The following is a 21313-nucleotide window of genomic DNA, read 5'->3' as shown; positions in this document are numbered from 1 at the left end:
AGAGGCTGCAGACAGGGAAACAGCCCTGTTCTGGGATGATGGTAAATAGGCGTTGCTCTCTTTTAGGGATGCCTCTTGCCCTAGTATGCTGCAGTCCTCCCAACACTGTCCCTATTTTCCTTTATGTTGGGTTATGTGTAGCTCAGGTCCAGCACCTTTCCTTTTTGCCTCAGCTGCAGCGTAGGGATGATTTGAACCTTCATTGCTAGTCATTTTTGTCTCTTTTTCTGTTAATAGTTTCTCATTATGATGAAGTATTCTGTTAAGATGGATAAGAGTTTGAGGGTGAACGGCCAGGATTGATGGGTCATGATTTTGAGAGAGCCAGAAGGTTTTCAGGCTCCAGCTAGCAAGGATGAAGCTTTGGCCATGCTGCTTTTGGCAGATGCTTTGTTGTTGTCGTCCCTGTCAGGTCCTGCTCCTCCTGCCCACACCCAGAAGCATTGCAGTGTTTGCCATTGTGATTCCTGGGAAAGGGACTGGAATTCTTCACCCTGCTGGGAAATGCAGGTCACTCTGTGCTTAGGGTTGTGTTTCTGGACGCGGGGGCAGAAACTGCAAAATGTGATTTCCACCCTTAGTTTTATGGGTAAAAGCCCTTGGTTTAGCAAATACAACCAAACCGTTCTTACTTCCCATATGTTCCCTTGTATTCAAATTTAAGAAAACTATTAGCAGTGTTAGGATGGGGGTGGCTGTTCATTAGGTGTTTCCCAGCTCTAAAGAGACCCATTTGACTGCTTTTCTCATTTAGAGCCTGACTCTCTGGTCACACACACAGCAGATTGGTGCTATCCTGGTGCCTGGAGGTGATTGGGAGGGGATTGCACTTTTCTTTGCTGTGATTTGGAGAAACCAATATCTTTCTCCAGCCCTGGAGGAATCAAGTATTGCAGGGGTCATTTGCTGGGATAAAATTTGGGTTAAATCTTCAGTGACCATTTCAAAACCAGATCTAGGTGGAAGAATGTGACTAAGGTGCTTATTTCCCAAACAAGTCAGCAATCTGGGTTACAAATATTTATGAGCCTTCAATCTGGAAATAGATGTGACTTTGCCCAGGGTGCAGGAGAGCGTGAACAGTGGGCTGAGCCACACAGTTATGTGAAAACCAAGACAGCGTGTGGGCGCTGAGATGAACTCATGGCTGTGGGCAGAGCTCTGTCATCTCTTGGACTTGCAGAGAGGAGAAATGCAGCTGTGGTTTCCACTCTCCTCTGGAGCCCTAGGCCACAAATTTAGATGCTGACAGATGCCTCAACTAAGCTGCAGTCCTGTCTGGCATGGAGATACAGGGGTGGGCCATGAAGGTTTGTAGGTGTCCTGAACCAACTGGAGTGGCTCAGCTGTGGTTGGATCAGCTGTGATTTCTGCTTTCAGCTGCCATGCCCATATGCTCCCCTTGCACGACACCATGTGGTGAGTGTCTCATCTTGCACAGCTGTGGGGCCAAACCCTGTTTGGGGATGTGCCAGCCCTCCCTGCTCAGCTGCTTTACAGCTCAGCCTCAGAGCAGCTGCAGTGGGCAGCAGCAAATTCTGGTTCAAAGTAAGACTAAGTTCATCCAAGTTTCCCCACTGTTTACTCATCTTTCCTCCTCCTCCTTTCCCCTCCCTGTGTCAGGCCTGAATCATTGCTGTTATCTAAATTCTGGCGTCACCAAATCTTGACAACATGTTGTCTCTTTGCCTCCCGCTGTTTGCCAATCATACGACACCTCTGTTTCACACGTTTATGAGCTGCAGTGTTCCATAAACAGGAAAAGAACTAAATCTCAACTTATCTCCAGGTCTGCTAACACCACAAACATGAGGAATGCTGTGGCATTCAGGGTGGAGGTAACAGATCGCCTATTTTAAATACTCCCCCAAGGTTTCAGAGCCAACGCTGCATGCCCAGAGAAATCTCAGCTGACAGTTGTCTGCTCAGAACACCTGGGAAGCTCTTTAGAAATGGCAGTTTATTTGTGCTGCATTTGTCTTGGTGAAGCAAGAATCGCTGCGCCTTTTCCTTCAGTGGGAAAGTGGAGAACTGTTTGAGCTTCTCCAGCTGTTTGGGGGGCTTTGTAGTACAGGGAGGGGCGATGCTGTTGGAAATGCCAGATGTTTCTGCTGCACATGCTGAACCAAACAGGTGGCTAGCAAATGAAAATTGGCCCAAAGAACCCATCCTTAAACTACTCGTACTTGGTGCTTGTATTAGCATTCTTATTTGTCGGTGGAAATGGTAAAAAATAGATGTAGCTCAGATTCTCTTATGTGTAAGAAAATCAGAAAAATGCTTAGATTTGCCTTCCTTCTCTGAAAGTTACCAAGAAGGACTGCAAAATCTAAGTAGACTTTTCCTCTTGGTGAGCCACCACAAATGAATGAGAACCACATGCAGGTACTTAAAGTGTAAAATCTGTGTTGGAAAGGCTGCAAATGGATGCAGAGAAAGCACAGGCTGCAGACACTCTTCATATGCTTCAAACCCATTTCAGAATCTTTATTGGAAAAACAAATTAATTGCAGCATCTCAACTGTTATTCAAACACATTTAATAAACAAAGAGAAACAGTAGCAAAGGGCACTGACAGGTGACAAACTGTACAAAACCTCTGGATTTGCAGGCAAAGGAGGAGCCCACAACCCAGCTACCGGGCTGGGGTCTGCTCCATCTCACTACTCCCTCTGCCTCAGCCCATTCAGTCACCCCTGAGAAAATCTATTTAAAAATATGCAGAAACAAAGACACTGTAAAAGGTTATTTCCAGTCTTGCCATAATAGAACAACCAGGCCACTGGAAAAACCTATAAAAAACCAAAACCCAAACGTCACACTTTCCATTCCCAGGACTAATGCTTTGAGGTGAACTCTCCCAAGAGGTACAAACACTCTTGGATATCCAGTAGCTCTCCCCCTTCTCACAGCATACTACCTTAGAGTCAATGGGGCAAATTTCATCTTCATTGTTAGTCTTGATATAATTGTGAGTGAGTGAAAAGTAACAGAAGGAAACGCCCTATGCTGAGCAAATAGAGATGCAGCTGGCATCATGCTGAGTGGCCCTTGGTCTGGGGTACAGGTCATTAGCGCTATCAGGGGAGAAGAAATCCTCCCCTGCGATTGTATCTGCATGGTCTTTGTGCCTTGTCCTAAGTATCATCCAACAATAAGGGCTATTCAGGAACAGACTGGTTTTGTATGTCAACTCTGTCGAACTCAAGGCCTGTGCAACCGAAGCCAAGGAGACTCGAATACACTGACAAGCCCTTGCTGCAGAGAGCAGTGTGGAGGGGAGATCCAAGGTGCAGCCTTGATGGTCTTTCACATGGATGAGTTAAACAGCAGCTCTGCTCAGCTGATAATGGTGGTTTTTTTCGTGGTAGTTTTTTTTTTTTTGCTCTCTGTGGCTCAGTAGGGAGTGATGCTATCGCTTTTGCATGAGGCAATCTCTCGTGGGCTTCACCATATATGGCATTTTGGAACAAGGTATTGCTTTTACCTGGTTGAACTGTACTGGCCAGAATGTCTCCCTTCAGGAGAGCTCATCAGTGTTGCTGTGAGTTTGAGGTGTTCAGCTGGCGCTGATGTGACAGATGCAGCTCACCCAGTCCCTGTCACCTTCAGTCTGGTATTTCCTTCCAGTTTCCAGAAACTCCCTCCTCCAAGGAAGGCAGAGAACATAAATGAATATGAGAATTAGAGGGCTTTTCAGGCTGTTAACTTGCATTACGATGATTCTTCTTGATTTCTCAGCTGAGAGCACAATGACTGAGACTACAAGATACTGGCAGAGGAGAGATATCTATAATACCACAGTGTTATTTAGGCCCAGCCAAGCTGTATGGTCTAATCACACCAATACCATCTCACTACATTATAAATGGGGAAGATGGAGGGAAGGAGGAGAGCTGGGTTCTTCAGCACAATGGCAAGCCAGCTGTGTTTCAACAGCCTGTAACTGACAGAATGTGAATTCAAAGACATTTGGCATGGTCTATTGTTACCAGGACTGAGCTGGCATGGATAACTGACTGGCAATTCTTGTGAACGAGGCAAAGCCTCCAGTGAAAGCATGGAACATTGGCAAAGGATGGAAAAGGACAGGCATGAGCATGTACCAAGAGGCCAAGTGCAGCTGTGTTGCTCTGTGCCTTTGCTGTACGCCTTGTTTACTGAACTGGCTGTCAGACCTTTGGTAACATTTTGCTATCCTTAGGCCCTGCCAGCAGTAAGTGATAAAACAGGTGACCTTCCTATTTCCATCTCAATACCATAAGGAGACCACAGGTAGCTGAATTTTTCCATAAAAGAACCAAACTCCTCAAACCAGGGGAGGAATTTCTGATACCTTATTGAGAATCATCTGCTCTGTGCTCATCCATGTCTGCAAATTCCAACATCTCTGAAGCTCTGCATGTAGCATTAGTTTGGGATTTGACTCAAGAAAAACTAAGTGCCAGGACACATGGGCTACAAGAACAAAGCAGGGATGAAAGGAGAAAAACGCACAGCAGCAAATTCCTAAGAAATTTCATTTACCAGACTAGGAGGGACATGCCCTTGGTTAGGGATGGCACAGCTTAACATAGAGGAAACAGTGACTGCAATTTGGCTAAGATTAGAGTTCAAGAGAGGCACAAACGAACATTTTGCACATCTATCCAAGGCATTCAAAAAAAGTCACAGAAGTTGACACATTGGACAAAATATATTACAACAGTTTGGCAATTTTTCACACCCCCCACACCCCCAGCTCTTGATGCCCCTGTGTAATTTGAGCTGATCTCTTTAAAGGTTGGGGACACGAGGGAAGATGCAGTTAAATCGCTGTATGTAAATAGCGGATCTCCTCTGTAACGAGTCCCGCAGGTAAAATCAAACCTACCTGCTTGCTACAGTACAAAAGAAGTTCTGCCCACAGTCCTCCCTTGGTGAAAAGGCAGGTGACAGAGCCCATGCTGCTGGATACAAGGCAAAGCTGAACTTGGCTGGAACAAGTCCCTAATCTTGTGATTTTGCACCAGGCTAAGACATATGGTCATGGCAAGGTGTCGACGGGGAAGATGTCACCATTATTCTTCAACAGAGAGGTATACAGGACAGAACCATTACTCTGACACTGTTCTAGGTGAACACAGGTCTGTTTGCATGCATGAGAAGAAATGGGCTTTGGAAAACGCCAGGAGCCCATATATGATAGTGCTAACAGCAAGACCTGTGTTAGATGCACGTGTAACTCCGCTCCCCTTATTAGCGAAGCTCAGCTCCTAGGAATTGTACAAGGAACAAATACAAAGCAAGAATGAAAAAAATTGTTTCTTACAAGTAGCTTCTTTGTTCCTTCTTTTAAAGCCCTGTTCTGATCTGTGGGGGACTGGCTGTCAGGAGGGAGCACTGCAAGATCTCTGCACTGTTCTGATGGTTGTAGACATAGGCACAGGTCAAACAGACCTTTCCACCCATGGCAGCCTGTGTAAGGTAGGACTGACCACAAGGCTGTGTGGACCTAAAGCAACCTTTGCAAAGAATCCAACTGGGAATCCAGCACAGCTGTTGTTGGAAAAATTCAGTACAGCACTGGCCAAAAAATAAAACAAATACTTGTGGAACGGACTGAAATCCACCTGGAAGAGTTTTGTCCTTTCTTGTTCTCCAGAACAGAAGGAAAGCCTTTGGTTAGGACTAGAATTACTCATAACTGGTAGGACAGGCTTGGCTTGGCTTTGCTTTGCATTAGCTTGGTTACTGTACAGGGGCAAGTTTGCATTGTGGAGACATGCTCTGTCCAACTAGATTGCCCTTTTGACATCTGGGAGTTCTAGAGGAGTGGACACTTGAATTACATCCGAGATCCTCGCTCTTGAAGAATCTGAAAAAGAAGAGAGCCTCTATAAATAACTCAGACAAGTTTAGAAGCCAAAGTTCATGATCCAAATCTTTGGCTTTTGTAGAGGAAGGAAAGGTAGTCTAACAAGAGAAGGAATGAGAGAGTAGCCTGTTGGCTTCTGTGCCACTGTACCGAATGACAGGCTGGTTAAAACAGAGTCTCTTCTCTAGAAATGCTTTAGCTGCCTGCCAGGAGTTAAAAATGTCATCTTTTGTTGCTGTCCTGGGGAAAATGCATGGACTGAAGGAGAAAAACAATGTCAGTCTTCTTCCCACAGTATCCTTCAGTCACAAAATCCTCTTTTTTTCCAAGTCTTTCCTCTTTTTTTTCCCCCCTTGATTTGAATGCATGGTAAACCAGAAAATCTTTTAAGAGAGGGAAGGTCATGCACACAGGAGAAAATATGAAAGCTAGTATACAGAAAAAAAATATATGTATATGTGTGTAGGTATACTGCAAATTGTGGATCTCCTGATGTAAGATGTATTTTTTTTCTTTGCATAAGGGAATTCAAGACAACGCATTTGAGGAGATGCCTCACCTTTGCCTTCTCGCTGGGCTCTTTGACAATGCCATTGGTAGAATTGTTGAGTTCCCTAGACACAACACAGAGGAATTCTGCCTGGTCTTCATTTCCATAGTTATATGAAGATCCAATGCTGATTAGCTGTGTGACAGAAGACAGCCAAGGTAAGGATGACTCTATTGGTAAATCTTGACTTCTGCTTTATTCCTGCAATTGCCTTTTCTGCTACAACTGTTCAGAGAGACCTGTTCTGACCTGAAGTGCCAACAGGTCACATCCCTTCCCATATTCCAGTGTCACAGTCTTTCCCAAAGTGTGTTTGTAAGGCAAGTATTTACAGAAGCACCGGACACATTTGTACATTTTTTACTAGTACCTGTTCAAATTTCCACCCATCAGACATGGTGGACACCATCTGTGTGAGCTCTTCCTCTTGGCACTGAAGGACTCTGTATACATGCTTCACAGGTCCCTAAAGAATGGAGAATAAAAATGAGCAGGAGTTTAGCAACTGTTGTACTAGTATCAAGCTAGGAAACTAATTAGCCTTTTACAGGGCCTCCTGCTCTGTCTGCTTGCTGTTTGAGGAAGTTTCAACCATATGGGCTTCCTGAGGTCTCATTCTCGTGACTATCCAGTTGATTCTAAAACTGCTACAAGGAGTTAGCATGCTTTTTAAAATCCTTCCAGGTGCTTATGTGCCAGTGAAAGCAATACTTTGTTGTCTTTTAAAGCCATTTACTGTTTTTTAAATCAAACACACTGGGATTTGGATATCAGTTCAGCAGCAGAGACTGATATAAAGGGCAGAACGTAGTTCAGAGAAGGAAGAGTTGAACTACTCCTTACCTCCCAAAACAGTCTGTTTCGTTTCCCTATCTTTGTCTGTAGCACTTTTAAATGTTCATTGTCTTTCCCCGCAGTATTAGTAAGATGACTTAGTAGCCTGTACTTGTGAAACCACAATGGATCATCTATCCCAGCTGTGGTTTGGTTTAACTAAAAACACTGATTGTCACTGTTAGAGACAAACCAAAGAACTTCTACCGGAAGCACCTATAGCTACATCCTCCTACCGTGCTACAGAAAATGACTGACTTCAGTATGCAAAACCCATGTGCATTACTTGAGAGGTTCTGTTCTCATTATCCCGTATCCGCTCCTTCACCAGCCGCACAAGCGACGCAATGTTGTAAAACTCAGCTTCTTCCAGTACCCCTAAGGAAGGAATCAAAAGCAGGCAATCTGTTACTTTATAAAGAGCAGAACAAAGACAGTTCAGCTACAAGAGTGCAATACCTGCTACTGACTCCAAATCTTTCCCACGTGTAAGAAAAGCCCTGGGTGCTAAACGGACTGCGCCTCTGACCTCACGCTCCTAGACTGGAAGAAAACAAGCTGCCTCCCTTTGTGGTTAACAGAACATTTAAGAAAGATTATTCCCCTTTCCCTATGATTAAGAAACCCCGTGGTACAATCTCTAATATCATTCATGCAGCCTCGCTCAGGGGAAGGTCACCAAGGCTCCTTGCTTGTTCAGAACTGCTGTCTGTTCGGGGAGAAGAGATGCTGTTTGAAAAGTGCTATAAAACAGTGCTTGCAGTTCTTCTGTGTTTCTCATACCTTCTTCTGCGAGCTCCTTGTTTATGATGAGCTTCCCATGTCGGAGGTAGTTCAGTATTGGACCAAAATACGTGGGATCTCTATCGATGAGATACGCTCCTGTCTCATCCTGTTGAGCGTGCACAGAAATGAAGCAGGCACAGTTAAATGGCATGGCATTTCATTTTTAAATTATACACTGAACAGCTTTTCTTTGAGAATCTGGATTCCTTTGCCTGTGAAAAGCGTATCTGTGACTCTATGCTTCAGCCAGCATTTTTCTCAGTATCTGAACTCAGCTGTAAATGCTGCAGCTCATAACGCTGGCGGATGTCTCCCAGTCAGTACTTCCACAAACAAGCTCACATAAGTGAAGAGACGAGCAGGGCTTAGCAGTTTTGCTTCACTGCAATAACAAAATACAAAAGCTGGCAGTCATGTTCTGCCTAAATTGGTTTTCCATGCTAGTTTAAATAAGAAACTTGGAAGAACATTTGGATTTCCAGTTCTGATTAACAGCATGTGATAATTCAAAGTACATTCCCCCCCCCCCCCCCTTTCTTTGAATTACTGGAAATGCCCATTGCAGTGCACCAGTCCTGTCTCTGAACAGTCTCCAGCAGCTGGGCATACAATGTCATCACCTTACCAGCAATCCACAATTAAAAGCATTTCCTGAAGCAGCATGGAAGGGCTGATAAAGCCTGCGTGGCTGTTTTTCATGCCATTTCCTTATATCACTTTAAAGCAATGCAGGTCCTGCTAGGCAGCCTGCTCCAAGGCAATGAAATGCTGCGGTCTTCCAAAATGTCATCTCCTATCTTTGCTGAGACGGGTAACCATTACTATGGCCATAACATGGATTTAACTTCTACTTAAGCAGATATAAAATGTTGTACAGACACTATAGAAACCCTGCAGTAATAATAACTGTTTGTAAAACCTGTATGTTAACAACCTACAGCGACTGCAGAGCTTTATGTCCAGTAAAGCTCTTGAACTGGGATCTTTTCTAAGAGCAGAAGTAAATACAACGAAAAACCACACACATCCTGGGGGCGGCGCATCATTTAAATCTCTGTTTCTGGGGAAGTTTCTCTCCCTGCTGCGTGCAGTAGCAGCAGAAGGGCGCTGGGGCGCTCCGGAGGAACGAGGAGGCGGCGGGGGCTGCAGCAACGGACGCACGACTCGGGGTGGTGCCGGGACTCCGTAGACCCTGGCCGGGCCCGGTGGGAGCAGGAGGTCCGGGCCTCACCTTGTCGGAGCCGAGCTCGGGCCCGTCCTGGCAGCAGAGGCGGCACAAGAAGGACTTGGGCTCCCGGCACAGCGTCTGTCGGGTGCTCACGAAGTACGTTCCGCCCACGTTCAGCCGCACCCATTTGGAGGCGGAGGGCGGCCGGGCCGCACCGGCGGGACTCGGGCTCAGCATAGCGCCGGAGAACCCCGGCGCGGCCGAGCGAGGGCTGGGCGGTCCCGGCACTCCCCCGGGGCCCGGACTGGGTGTGCGGCCCCGCGGCGGCCCTTCCGCCGCTGCCAGTTCCGCCATGGCGGCCGCCCTCAGCGCCCCCACGCCGCCATCCCCGCTGCCGCCGCTTCCGGCGCACCAAGCATTTCCGTGCGCGGAGCTGCATGACGCATTTCCGCTAGCGCTGTGCTCTGACTGGCCGACGGGGCAGGACTTCCGGTGCGTCGCTCGGCAGCGCCAGAGGACTGCGGTAGCGGTCGGTGAAGGTGAGCGGGTGAGCGGAGGAGAGGAAAGGGGAGGCGAGGCGAGGCGAGCGGGAGGCTGGCTGGCTTCCATCCATCGACCCCTGGTAGGCGGCGTGGGGGTCTAGAAGGAGTCCCGAGTTCCGTGGACTCCGGGGGGCGCCGGTTCCGGGCTCTGCCTGCCGTGACCCGCTCTCCTCTCGCGGCAGCTCAGCGTCATGGCGGCCCGCAGATCTGCCATCAAGGCCATTGACTGGGCGGCCTTCGCCGAGAGGGTGCCCGCCAACCAGCGCGCCATGTTCAACGCCCTGAAGACCCGCAGCGACGCGCTGTCCGCCCGGTGAGTGCCGCCTGCAGCCTCTCGCGGATCCGCGCTTCTGGCCGCTGTCTCGTGTTGTAGTTTCCCACGGTGATCCGAGAGACGGCACGGCAGTCGCCTTCAGGGCAGGCGGTAGCGGTTTCTTGTAGTGAATCTTCTTTGATTAATCCTCCGCAGAGTTAAACTGCGGCTGCGATGTGAAAAAAACTAGTTCTGTGAAAGCGCTTCGCTTTGGTGGATTTAAGAAAAATGAAATGCTTTGAAAACCTCGTTGCTCTGTTAAATGCTATACAAACAATGGTTCTTCTAGGTGCTTTGACATCTCCTGCTTGATGCATGCTTGCTATTACAGTTAGCATCGCTTCTTGCCTCTAACGTGTGAAAGCTGCCTGTGGTTTCTTATAAAGCTGTCTCTTAGAGATGCTGTGCAGCAGCATGAAGTGGGAGGGGCTGCGGGTTGAATTTGTCCATAGGGAAAAATCTGTTTCAGGGGTAAGGGAGTTTACAGAATTGGTTCATCACTAGTTATTAATAAGTAGATATTTTCTGTTCAACTCAGCAGGGTCTGTTAACTCTCTTGAAAGTAGGAGGGAGCAAGTGATAGCGTCAGGTTTGTACTGGCACTGGTGGTGACCGCTGTCCTTCCTCTCCTTAGGTTGGCTGCACTGCCTGAGAAACCCCCTGCCATTGATTGGGCTCACTACAAGACTGCTGTTGCTAAAGCTGGCATGGTGGATGAGTTTCAGAAGAAGGTCGGTGTCTTTGTCAGCTGAACATTGTTACTCTATGGAGGCTTAAGCAGGGAATATCTTTTAGTGGAAAGCACCAGAATGAAGGTGTTTTCAGTTTTGGCTAGTAGCTTCCTTTGTTTTATGTCCTGCAGATCAGTCACTCACCTGAAAGAAAGAAAACTCAGTAAGTTCTTTTGTCTGTAGGAGCGAATTTGAGTAGTGCCTCTCCTGAAACAAACATTTGGTGTATTTCTTTAATTTACTGAATAGTAGAAAATGATAAGTGCAGGTCTGCAGACTAAGAAATGTGCAAAGCCAACTTTGATGCCTGTGGGGTTGTCATCCCATTTAGAAATGAACCGAAAAAGAATGAGCCAAGCATTTGCTGAAGGTCACATGATGTCACTGGCAGCATGGAAATTGGCTGCTATAAGACCAAAATAACCAAAAGATAGATGTGGAAACTCTGAGGAAAATCTGTCCATGATAGGATACGTCTTTGGTGTTAGACTTCCTCGTGGTGCTGTGCTTTGCTGTGTGCAATGCTGTGATGAGTATGCATAGTACAACGTGTCCTGGTGATGATGTGCAATATGTAATAGCTCACTTTGAGCATACAGGTGAGTGGTGCAGCTTGAGAAATGTGCAATCAAGATGCAGAGATCATTTTTTAAAAGCTCATTAAGCTATGCGTTTGTGAGCATGTTGTGTCATAGGAAGAGTGGAAGGAACACTCCCCTGCTGCTAGAGAGAACCACCTTTCACACGCAGGGTTATGTAAATCAAACTGTTTCAAATTTTTCTTTGCTTTCCAGTTCAGTGCACTGAAGGTCCCTGAACCAGTGGATACACAAACTGCCAAAATTGATGCCCAAGAGCAGGAAGCTGTAAGTGTTTGAACTGTTCCTGGATGCCAGACTTGTCTCTGAGTCCTGTGAAGATGGGAAGGGGTGAGAGGGAAGGTGTGTTCTGTACTGGCGTCTGCACAGGCAGAGCAGCCTGAGAGTATGGCTCTCTGGTCTTTCTTTGCATGTCTCTGGCTTTTGGCTAAGCAAAAGATTTTTTGCTTTGGGAAGGGCTTGGATTTTGTTCAAGATTTTGTGTGCTTGTGTAATGACAGAGAATTGTAACATGAGCTTTGAAGGTGGTGTTGCAGGTTCACTCTAGATTGACATCTTTATTATAACTATGTTCGCCATGCCCTCTTTTTTCTTACAGACCAAGAACATTGTGGAGTATGTGAAAGCTTCCAAAGCTCGTATTGCTGAGTATGAGCAGCAAGTAAGTATGGATGTTGCTTTGTGAATATTCTCTTTAACCCTGCTTGGCACATTCTTTTTCTTTCCTGTGTGTGCTTTGCTCTTTCTTGCTGATGAGTGACTTGTAACATATTTGTCTCTGCTCTCACTTCAAGCTTCAGAAGCTCAGAAGCATGATTCCATTTGAACAGATGACTTATGAAGACTTGCATGAAGCTTTTCCTGAAACCAGACTGGACAGGGAGAAGTATCCATACTGGCCACACAGACCCATTGCTGATCTGTAAACCGGCTTGGAAACAGTTTATCTGATGACTGTCAGAATGAATTATCTCTTAAATAAAAGTGTTTTCCCTCCTGTCTGTGGCTTAGATCTTTAGCTGTGAGGTTGCAAGGTTTTGAGAAATATGGAACCACGCAGCAATGCACAAAGAGGGTGGTTTTCATGGATTTTGTCTCTTACTGGTGAGCTGGTTTTACGGCGAGTACTAAGATCTGAGCTAGATCTGATACTAACATTGAGTCCTCACACAACTTCTGTAATTTTACCTTTGTAACCACGTAGTACAGGGAATGTGGTTCTGCCTTTGCAGATGAATTGTTGCTTAGGAGATAGACTTGCACTCCAGCGCCACAAAATAAGTTATGTTTAGTAGTGATCTGCAGGGTGATGTCTGTCTCAGAGGTTTTAGAGGCAGTGTGCTGGGGCTGCTTTCCAGGTTGGCTGTGTTGGTTTAGGTGCAGTTGCAATAGGAGTTTAAGGAATTAGGTGAGATACAGAAGTTCAGAAGTATGATATTTTGAACATCCCAAGCGTTGCTCCCCCATAATCCTGGTGATCCTACCAGTCTGGATTTCTGTATGTTGCAGATCTCACTGAAAATCACAGAAACAATAGAACAAAGGCTTCGTACTTTGGTTGATTTATTTAATTATCTGAGTAGGAATTCTTAAATGTCTCTCCTCAAAATGAAAACATCTCCATAAATGAAAAAGGGCTTTAGGTCCCTTTTTCTGAGCTGTAAGAATTATTATTGGATAGAATTAAGGTATTCTCTTCGAGTTCCATTATAGCTTTATCTAATCACTTTGTTAGCCCACGGAGCACTTTCAGAGTATATGTATGTTTACAGAACTAGAGTACAATGCACACACCATGCGGACTTTATGCTCTGGTTGTGGTTTGGTTTTTTTGTTTTTTCTAATTTAGGCAGCTGAAACAACTGGTTTGAATTGAGCAGTAAAAGAAAATACAGCAGAGGGCTTGGAAGAAATAAAATGGAGAAAGACTGAGAGAGCATCACACAGAGCTGGTCCCTAACTGCTCCATTTTATAGAGATAACAGCAAAAAAAAAGAGTGACAAGAAGAAATGGCTGTAGAGAAGCACCTTCTCCAGAACTATCAGAACCGGGTCCTGTTCCGCTGTTTTCCAGCAGGGCTTGGTTTGCTGCACTTTTTCCTGGGTCTTCTTGGTAGGATGTTTCATGGCCTGGTTTGTCATTGGTGGCTCGGTGTGCACACCTGCAAACAACAAACACTGGGATGGGGCAGGCGGTGGGTGGCTGCCAGGGGCACTGACTGGAGCACTTCTCACCCGGAGGAAACCCACCTTGACTCGAACCTGCAGGTAAGGTGCAGGCAACCCAGCCTGCTTGTTTCAGAATTTTTGGGTTGCTTTACCTTGTTGGACTGTTCCGAAAGCTTTGCCCAAGCGTAGGGATTTGTGCTGATGGTGCAACAGGAAGAAGGTGTCCAGCACAGCCATGATCATCAGCAGGAAGGTGCCTAAGAAAAAGAGCACTGCAAAACAACAGGAAAGCAAATAAGGCATTTGATAACAGGCACGATTCTGTTGAATCTGTAATCTCCCTGAGAAAGGAAATTGCTGTCTGCAGCCAGCTGGTGAAGGGTAACTTTTCATGATGTCGTTGCTCATGAATGTGCCCGCGAATGCCCAGCGATTTTCTTAGAGTTGTTACCTGAGTAATATGCAGGATGCCATCAATAAAGATGAGTACCTATTATGGGCGGTTCGTTGGAGGAAGTTGGAAGCATATTGTTGAGAATCACAGCTAACATGGAGCTGCCAAGAATGATGGAAATCTGGAAACTGATTTTCTCCTCGAGAGAGCTGGGTCCAAACAGCACAGCCATGTCAAGCAGATACAGGGCGCACGTCGGGAGGATGAGGTTCAGAATATACAGAGTGGGTCGTCTCTTCATGGAAATCTGTTGAAGAAGATGGACAAAATTTGAGTAAGAGATAACACACTCTTGAGTGGATGCTTACTCCCTAATGTGGAAAGCTACCTTGCTTCATACTTTTTTTTTTTTTTTTTTTTAATATTAACACAAAACAAAATGGTACCATATAGGTACCATAACATAAACATAACATAAACATCAGTACCATATAGGTGATCACAGGAAATTCTCCATCGTCCATTTCTTCAATGTACTCATTGATGCTCAGGTTGGTGAACTTCCATTCTCCATCAGTTAGGAAGAAGCTCTGGCTGTTTACCAGCATCTCAGCTGGTGTCCGTTTCACTTTCAAGGAAAGGTCTGTTACTGTTTGTAAGAGGACAGGAGAGCAGAATTGAGGTTTCTATCAGAGGTCAGTTATTTCCTCTTCCTTTCCCTTCCAACCAAGGTTGCATACACATGGTTGTGTTGGATACAACCAAGGCATACACATGAGGAAAGCAAAAATCAGATGTAAGCAAATATCAGGCTTGTCACAGCAAGGCTGTCGTTTGGCTTGTGAAGACCAATTCCAGGGGTGACTACCCAAACATCTCAGATGCTTGGAGATGTGTTGCTGGGAGAGACGCCAACACATCACAACTCTGAGCTTATATTCCCTCTAACTAAACAGCACTCCCCTAACAGCAAGTGGTGCTGATAAGGGAACCCAGGAGTCAGCTAGGGCCCATCTCAGCTGTTCCTATTGCACATTTAGCTTGTTTGTGCTAAAACTTAGCTTGCCACTTACCTGGGTAGAGAAATGAAGCAATGCTCATGTTGCATGTCTGGGTGTCGAAGGGGAACTTGAGGATCATCAAACTGCACGTTAGTGTGACCTGGAAGGGAAGGCTGGCGTTGAAGGTGCCGTTGTGTGTGACGACAATGTACTCCAAGTTGGACTTCTGTTCGTTCACTCTGGAGGAAACAAAACCGAAGAGTGACAGACCTGCAGGATGCTGCAATGATCCTCAGCCACACAGAAGCTGGGGCCGTAAGTGTCCCTTTCGGATGGGTCCGTGCAGCCACGCAGACATGGAATGCAGTGGAAAGGGATGTGTGGGCTTTGTGGGGAAGGGGCTCAGTGCTGTCTCTGCATGCTGACTCCCATCCTTTCCCCCTGCAGCCAAAGAGCTGGGGGGCCCATGCCCAACACTGCCAAGGGTGACTTTCATCCCACCACATTGCTTGTCCCCCCAGCTGCTTCTTCAGGATTAACAGAGCCTATATGTTGCATTTCAGGAGATGCTACAAAATTACTCACCCACAAAGTGCTTTATATAAGCTCTTTCCCATTAATGTAAGATATGAGATTCTTGGTTATGTTTAGTTTATAGGAATAGCTAGTAACTGAGTTTATCCCATTTCCTGCAATATTACCAAACGGTTTGCATCCACAGTATTTTTCTTAAGCTGGTGGATAAAAATAAAATGAGAGCCTACCTTTCCAAAATGAAGATTGGGGGTGACCAGAATGAATCCATGGGCAGAACAATTTTAGAAATGTTACAGAAATCCCGTGGGTCCCAGGTGGCAAAAGTGTTTGTCCACTCCTGGGTAAGGAGGTAAAGGGGAAAGGTGAGTGCTGGGCTCGGACCCAGCCATGTTGCTGGGTGGCACAGGAGAGAAATGGTCTTACGGAACCTACCAAGCTCAACACGAAATAAAAAGTGACGGTCTGGAGCTTTTCAGCCTAGGGAAACAAAATGGAAGGTATTTAATTGATTTTCTTAGCTGTACCCCGTGCAGAGCTCTGGGGCTCTCCGCCACTGCTTCTGCCATGGATGGCACAGACTGTGGAAACTGAGCTTGGGAGGACAGGCTGAGTTGTTCAAAAGTCCTCCAAGCCTTAACAAAAAAAAATGTTTTCAAGCAGCAAAAAGCTGAAGTGGAAGAAGCTGGAACACCCAGGTCTTGCTGGCCCAGTCCTGCCTTGCAGAAAGATCAGATCTCAATCTAACAATGGCACAGATTTCTGTTATAAAGACTTGTCAACATTTGTGCATCCTTACCACAGACAGAATTGCTATCAGCATAAAATCCATCATCACTTCCATAGGCTCCTTCCAGTGAGTCTTTGGCAGTATGTGCGTGTGCAGCTTGCTGTGAGAGGAGATGTTCAGGTACTCAATGACATCATAGTAGGTGCAGATATACCTGGGAGCAGCTCCTAATGGCAAAAATATACACTTCAATTAGAAAAGGATCAGGAGAGATCTCAACCTGTGAAAGAGACATGTATGAAATGAAGGGTATGGGGTGTAGGTACGGAAAACATCATCGATCCCTTCTTGCACAGATGAGAGCAGAGCTCCTCAAAGCTTTTCCAGTTCTCTTGAACTTACCTGTCCCAAGAGAAAGTGTGAGCAGAGCTATAAACGCTCGCTGCATCTTCTCCTGCTTCCAAATAAAGAGGCAGATGGTACCGGGTACCTTACCAGCGGTTCCAAAACACGTCATTTGTTATGCAGAAGTTGATTTGATATGTACTAATGAGGGATTGGTGTTTTGTAAACAGGAGCTAGACTCTGTATTTGCATTGGAAGGAAGACTTTGCTAATGGATTGACGCACTCAGTGGGCTCTTGGGAGTGGTCTTTAGTTGTGGTAAAGGAAAAAGAAGAGCATTAAATCCAACAATTTGAGGGAAAGAGAAGAAAGGGCTCATATCCATAAAGGAAAGGCTGGGAGCCAGAGCCACTCAACAGCAAATCTTGTCTCATTTGCAGGACCAATGCAACACCACTAAAACAGAATAGGAAAATTAGCTCTGGGGGGCAGAGAGGCTGCTGTCCCTGTTCCCTAAGTGCTGAGCACTTTGTGGAATCACTGAGGTTGTTTCTGCCTGCTAGTTGACACTCTGTCCTCCTGAGGTGCTGCTCCAACTCCTCACTGTTAAGATTAAAGTCTCAGAGATTGTTTACTTTATCTCTCCCTCTGCCCTTCCTTCGGCCATCCTCCTCTCTGCCTGTGTTCCTGCTGTAGCTCCAATGATGCCTTCAGGTGCACTGAGTGACACTTTGAGTGTAGGGGAACAGCCCCACTTATTGTGTTCTTGGAAAATCCCATTTCCCTGGGATGTTGCAGATGGTACCTGAGCACCTCCAGTTGTGTGGGACAGGAGGAGGGAAAATATGGGCCATACAGTAGGGCTTGAACCAAACAGAAAGGGTTGGGGTGAGCCACGTGTTGGTGCTGGAACTGATGTGGGCAGCATCACTGGGACAGGAGCAGTGCTGGAGGTGATGCCCTCCAGAAGTGCCCTAGGCCTCCCAGCAGCTGTGAGGTGGGAGCGGGTTGGGACCGAATCTGTTCTGCTGCTTGTCAGCTTTTGGTATCTAGCATCCTGCTGCAGCAGCATGGCCCTGGGCTCCACTGCACATCTCTCCTCCTGCAGCTCACCTTGGGGTGCCTGGGCTTCAGTCCCCTGTGCAGTGAAAACAGCTTTGTCTCATTTGCTTTTTCTGGGTTCCTCTGCTCTTGGTTTGCCCAGTCTCCTCCACCACTCTTCGTCATGGGACTCCCAGACCTTCCCCAGCTCGCAAGGCGTGACCTATGGATCCTTCCTGGCCTCGTGCTGCTCTGCACATACCGACGTCTGAGAGCAGTGCCCTCTGAGCACAGGGCTTCTCCTTAGAGACCAGAACCCGGCTGGCAGCCCCTGCACTGCGACTATGGCAGAAGGAAGAGTAGCCCAGAGCGGAGGGAGACGGATGGACGCGCAGACCCATGCGGCACTCGCAAGGTGACGGGAGCCGAAGCGGACCCCGAGGCCCACGTTTGACTGACGGTACGGCTGTGTGATGTACGAGCGCCCCATCCCCAGGCGCTCGTCCCGTTCATCCCACCGCGGCCCCCGCGCTCCCGGCGGCCGATTCGCGCCCAGCGGCTGCCGGAAGGCAGCGGGCGGACAGCTGGGGGGGCTGCAGAGCCGTGACCGCGTGGCCTAATGGATAAGGCGTCTGACTTCGGATCAGAAGATTGAGGGTTCGAGTCCCTTCGTGGTCGCATAGGGTGCTCCTACTTTTCCAGGCGCTCCCTCTTCCCACCCGCCCAGAGAAGGGGAAGGAGCACGCGTGCCCGGGTTTGGTTCCCTCCTGTAAGACCTGCTCCGCCGGGACTTTCCCTTTTTCTTTTCCCTTTTTCTTTTCGACGCCTGCGGGGTTATCCTGCTGCGCGGCCGGGAGCCGCGCGTGTCCCCGTGTCCCCGTGTCCGTCCGTCCCGTGTCCGTTCCGTCTCCCCGCGGGCGCAGTCCGAACTCCGCTGCGTTTGGGGCCGTTCCCACGAGCGGGAGCGCGCATCCCGCGCAGCCCCAGTGGCCTAATGGATAAGGCACTGGCCTCCTAAGCCAGGGATTGTGGGTTCGAGTCCCATCTGGGGTGAGCAAACCACCCTTTTCTCGATTATTTTTTTCATTGCTTTCTCCCCGTGTCAGTGCGTGCTGATACAGACGGCGCGTTGTGGGAGGGTACGGTGAGAAGGAATTTCGCACCCCCGTGGGACAGGAAATTAATTAAGGATCTGAATGCAATGGGAGAATTAAGGACTGAGCTCAATCAGAGTAACAGAACTATGCAACACCGATGCATCGGTGAGCACCGTCTGCAGGGTTTGCGGAAGGGAAGGAACGGTGGGACTCGGGGCAGCGAGGGCTGCGTTAATGGAAGTGTCTCAGAATATCCCGAGTTGGGAGAAACCCTCGAGGACCACTGAGTCCAACCCCTCACTGCACCACCCCACCCCCACCCCTCTCTCAGCGGAGTCCCAGCGCTCCCTCAGCTCCGGCCGCCCTGCCGTGCCCACCGCCCTCCGGGGCACAGCCTTTCCCAGTCCCCGGCACGGCTCTGTGCCGCGCCTTCGGGCCCCGCCGCCATCAGCAGATGATGGACACATCTGTCCAGCACGCTTCCCAGAGCAGGACAGGGCCAGCACTGATGGGAAGGAGGTTTCACTCCTCCGCCAGAAACCACATCTCTGTGCGGAGCTGCTCAGTGAGGGCACTCTGTTGAGCCGCGGTGCCCTGGGACCACAGCCCTGCACATAAATGCTTGTAGGACGATGCCTCTCCGTTTCGTTGCATTTAAAAGCTGCTCGAGAGTCTTTTTTCCTACAGTTAATGGACTGTAAAAGGCAGTTGTGGTCAGGGTGATATCACACCAGTGAAACCTAAAGTGAAGTTTCTTTCCAAGTTATTTCTCCCTGTTAGGTGAGGGAGGAAATGACTCAGCTGCCTGGAAAGCAGAGCCACTTTGGCCCGGATCGACCCCGCGCTGCGCTGCAGGCAATGCCCTGCAGGTGTTGCGGCTGCAGTCACGCTGGGATCTCCATGGCCCTGCTTGGCTCACTGCACACTTTGGGGGACTGCCTCAGCGACGGTCCCGCTCCGGTGCTATCAGATCGAACAGCTTCTGCTGTTTGTCTCCCTCACCACCTGTGGGCCGAGCTTCTGGCAGGAGGAGACCGCGCGTGTGCCGCTCCCAGTAGCCGCACTACCAGCCGGTGGGCGCGGATTAGGGTGCGCAGAGGGAATAAAACAGCGCCGGGAAAGATAAGCACAGGAATTCTGCGGTGACTGATTCCCTAGCGGTGGATTCGAATCCCTCCTTGCAGTCCGGCGTGCTGCACGAGAGGCCACGCGGACCGCGGCGCACGTCTGTGGGTGCTGCCCCCCCCGGCACGCTGGCTGAAGTCTAGCTGCGTGGCCGCGGAGATCAGAGCGCCCGCGCTCCTGTGCCCCAGATTTCGGATTGCATTTGTGTGCTGGATTTCTGCCGTCCTCAGAAGCACGGTTTGAACAGCCGCAGAGAACACTGCGTACCGCCCGTGGGACTCCTGTGCCGTGCAGCCGCAAAAGGGGGCGGGGCGGGGTGGGTGCTATGATGTCCCGTGGGGACCTCCTGCCGCTTCCTGCTGTCACCAGCTTTCGCCTGGGAGGGCTACGGTGGTTCCTGGAGGCAGGGAATGGGGATGTGAGGTACGTCTGTGAGTGCTGGGGGGCGTGTAACCATTGGGGCCGTCGGTGTCTGTCACTGTTCCCAAAATGGAGGGTGAGGGGACCACGTGGCCTAATGGATAAGGCGTCTGACTTCGGATCAGAAGATTGAGGGTTCGAGTCCCTTCGTGGTTGTTTTAAATCACTCAATCGTTTGGTCTCAGCTGAAGGTATCCTTGCGGCGCTGGCTGCCGCGAGAGGAGGGACCGCCAATGAGCGCAGAGGCCCGGTTTTGGGGTAGGCTGTGGCCCCCGGAGCTCCGCTCCCAGCTGTGGCCAGTTTCGATAAAAGGCTGGGGCCGCTCAGGTGCGTGGTGGGGTTGGTGTTGTGTTCTCTTAGGGCGGCAAGAAACGTTATGAGGGGGGCGGGCGGAACCGGGCTTTTACTCCGTCGGAGACTCGGTCTACGAACCCTGCCGCTTTGTCCGTTCTGGCCCTGGGGCAGGACAGACACCGTGAGGCCGCACGGCTTCTGTGCCTTTCTCTTCCCTTTCCTTTTGGCCTATTTTATTTTTTTTAACCTGCGGGCTCAGTGCGGGGGGCTCTGGTATTTGCTGGCCCCGTTCTCGCTGCGGTCTCGTCGATTCTCACACCTCCGCCTGTGCGATTCGCAGCAGCTCCCGTGCTGTTACCGGGAGCAGAGCCGCGCTGCTCGGGAGGAGGCGCGGAGCCCTTGAACGGCGTGCTGGCGCCGTGGGCGCAGCGTCCGCCCGGCCAGCAGAGAGTTAACCAGGAGCACCGGAGGATGCTCCCGCGCAGCCCCAGTGGCCTAATGGATAAGGCACTGGCCTCCTAAGCCAGGGATTGTGGGTTCGAGTCCCATCTGGGGTGGATCTTTTCCCCTCCCGTGTACTGCCGGGGCGCAGCAGCAGTTCGGTGTCTTCTTTTCCATCGCGGTCGCTCCGGGGTTCCCCCCCTGCACCACCGTGGTCTGAGGTTGTTTAAAGTTAGCGGCCCGCCTCCTCCAAAATCCTGTCGTGAGCAACGACGTTCTGTGGTCGCTGAGGCAGCAGGAATGATCGTAAATGACCGCGTTACCTCCCTGGGTTCCTGCAAG

General features: G+C 48.8%; 3 protein-coding genes and 4 non-coding genes across 8 annotated transcripts; 5 read left to right on the top strand and 2 right to left on the bottom strand.

Annotated features, from left to right (window-relative positions):
* Positions 1–2461: 2461 nt before the first annotated feature.
* On the bottom strand, positions 2462–9549 carry KCTD2 (potassium channel tetramerization domain containing 2). Its single transcript, XM_042833091.1, has 6 exons — positions 9259–9549; positions 8025–8133; positions 7528–7619; positions 6778–6873; positions 6417–6542; positions 2462–5857 (listed from the first exon to the last, which is right to left on the bottom strand). Exons 1-6 carry the CDS (start codon positions 9547–9549, stop codon positions 5828–5830), a joined length of 744 nt encoding a protein of 247 aa, XP_042689025.1. The 3' UTR covers positions 2462–5827.
* A 99-nt stretch (positions 9550–9648) lies between these two features.
* On the top strand, positions 9649–12379 carry ATP5PD (ATP synthase peripheral stalk subunit d). Of its 2 annotated transcripts, none has more exons than XM_042833010.1 (6): positions 9649–9734; positions 9920–10050; positions 10685–10781; positions 11576–11647; positions 11979–12041; positions 12175–12379. In XM_042833010.1, exons 2-6 carry the CDS (start codon positions 9929–9931, stop codon positions 12304–12306), a joined length of 486 nt encoding a protein of 161 aa, XP_042688944.1. In that variant the 5' UTR covers positions 9649–9734; positions 9920–9928; the 3' UTR covers positions 12307–12379. The 2 variants fall into 2 exon arrangements, with proteins under 2 accessions (XP_042688944.1, XP_042688943.1); XM_042833009.1 differs by having other exon boundaries at positions 9732–9817.
* Positions 12380–13063: 684 nt separating this feature from the next.
* LOC122167909 (5-hydroxytryptamine receptor 3A-like) lies at positions 13064–17780 on the bottom strand. The gene is made up of 10 exons (XM_042832808.1): positions 17667–17780; positions 16611–16665; positions 16278–16435; positions 15914–15958; positions 15709–15818; positions 15017–15183; positions 14432–14592; positions 14040–14250; positions 13702–13821; positions 13064–13542 (listed from the first exon to the last, which is right to left on the bottom strand). Exons 1-10 carry the CDS (start codon positions 17778–17780, stop codon positions 13337–13339), a joined length of 1347 nt encoding a protein of 448 aa, XP_042688742.1. The 3' UTR covers positions 13064–13336.
* A 419-nt stretch (positions 17781–18199) lies between these two features.
* Positions 18200–18272, top strand: TRNAR-UCG. The gene has a single exon. It is a non-coding gene; the product is annotated as a tRNA-Arg (tRNA).
* A 302-nt stretch (positions 18273–18574) lies between these two features.
* TRNAR-CCU lies at positions 18575–18647 on the top strand. The gene has a single exon. It is a non-coding gene; the product is annotated as a tRNA-Arg (tRNA).
* Positions 18648–20319: 1672 nt separating this feature from the next.
* On the top strand, positions 20320–20392 carry TRNAR-UCG. Its single transcript has one exon. It is a non-coding gene; the product is annotated as a tRNA-Arg (tRNA).
* Positions 20393–21014: 622 nt separating this feature from the next.
* Positions 21015–21087, top strand: TRNAR-CCU. The gene has a single exon. It is a non-coding gene; the product is annotated as a tRNA-Arg (tRNA).
* Positions 21088–21313: the final 226 nt, after the last annotated feature.

The sequence above is a fragment of the Centrocercus urophasianus genome, unplaced genomic scaffold (assembly GCF_019232065.1).
Source record: "Centrocercus urophasianus isolate 14NV4802_14NV808 unplaced genomic scaffold, USGS_Curo_1.0 seq_40, whole genome shotgun sequence".
NCBI lineage: Eukaryota > Metazoa > Chordata > Aves > Galliformes > Phasianidae > Centrocercus > Centrocercus urophasianus.
This window is presented reverse-complemented; position numbering and strand designations above follow the sequence as displayed.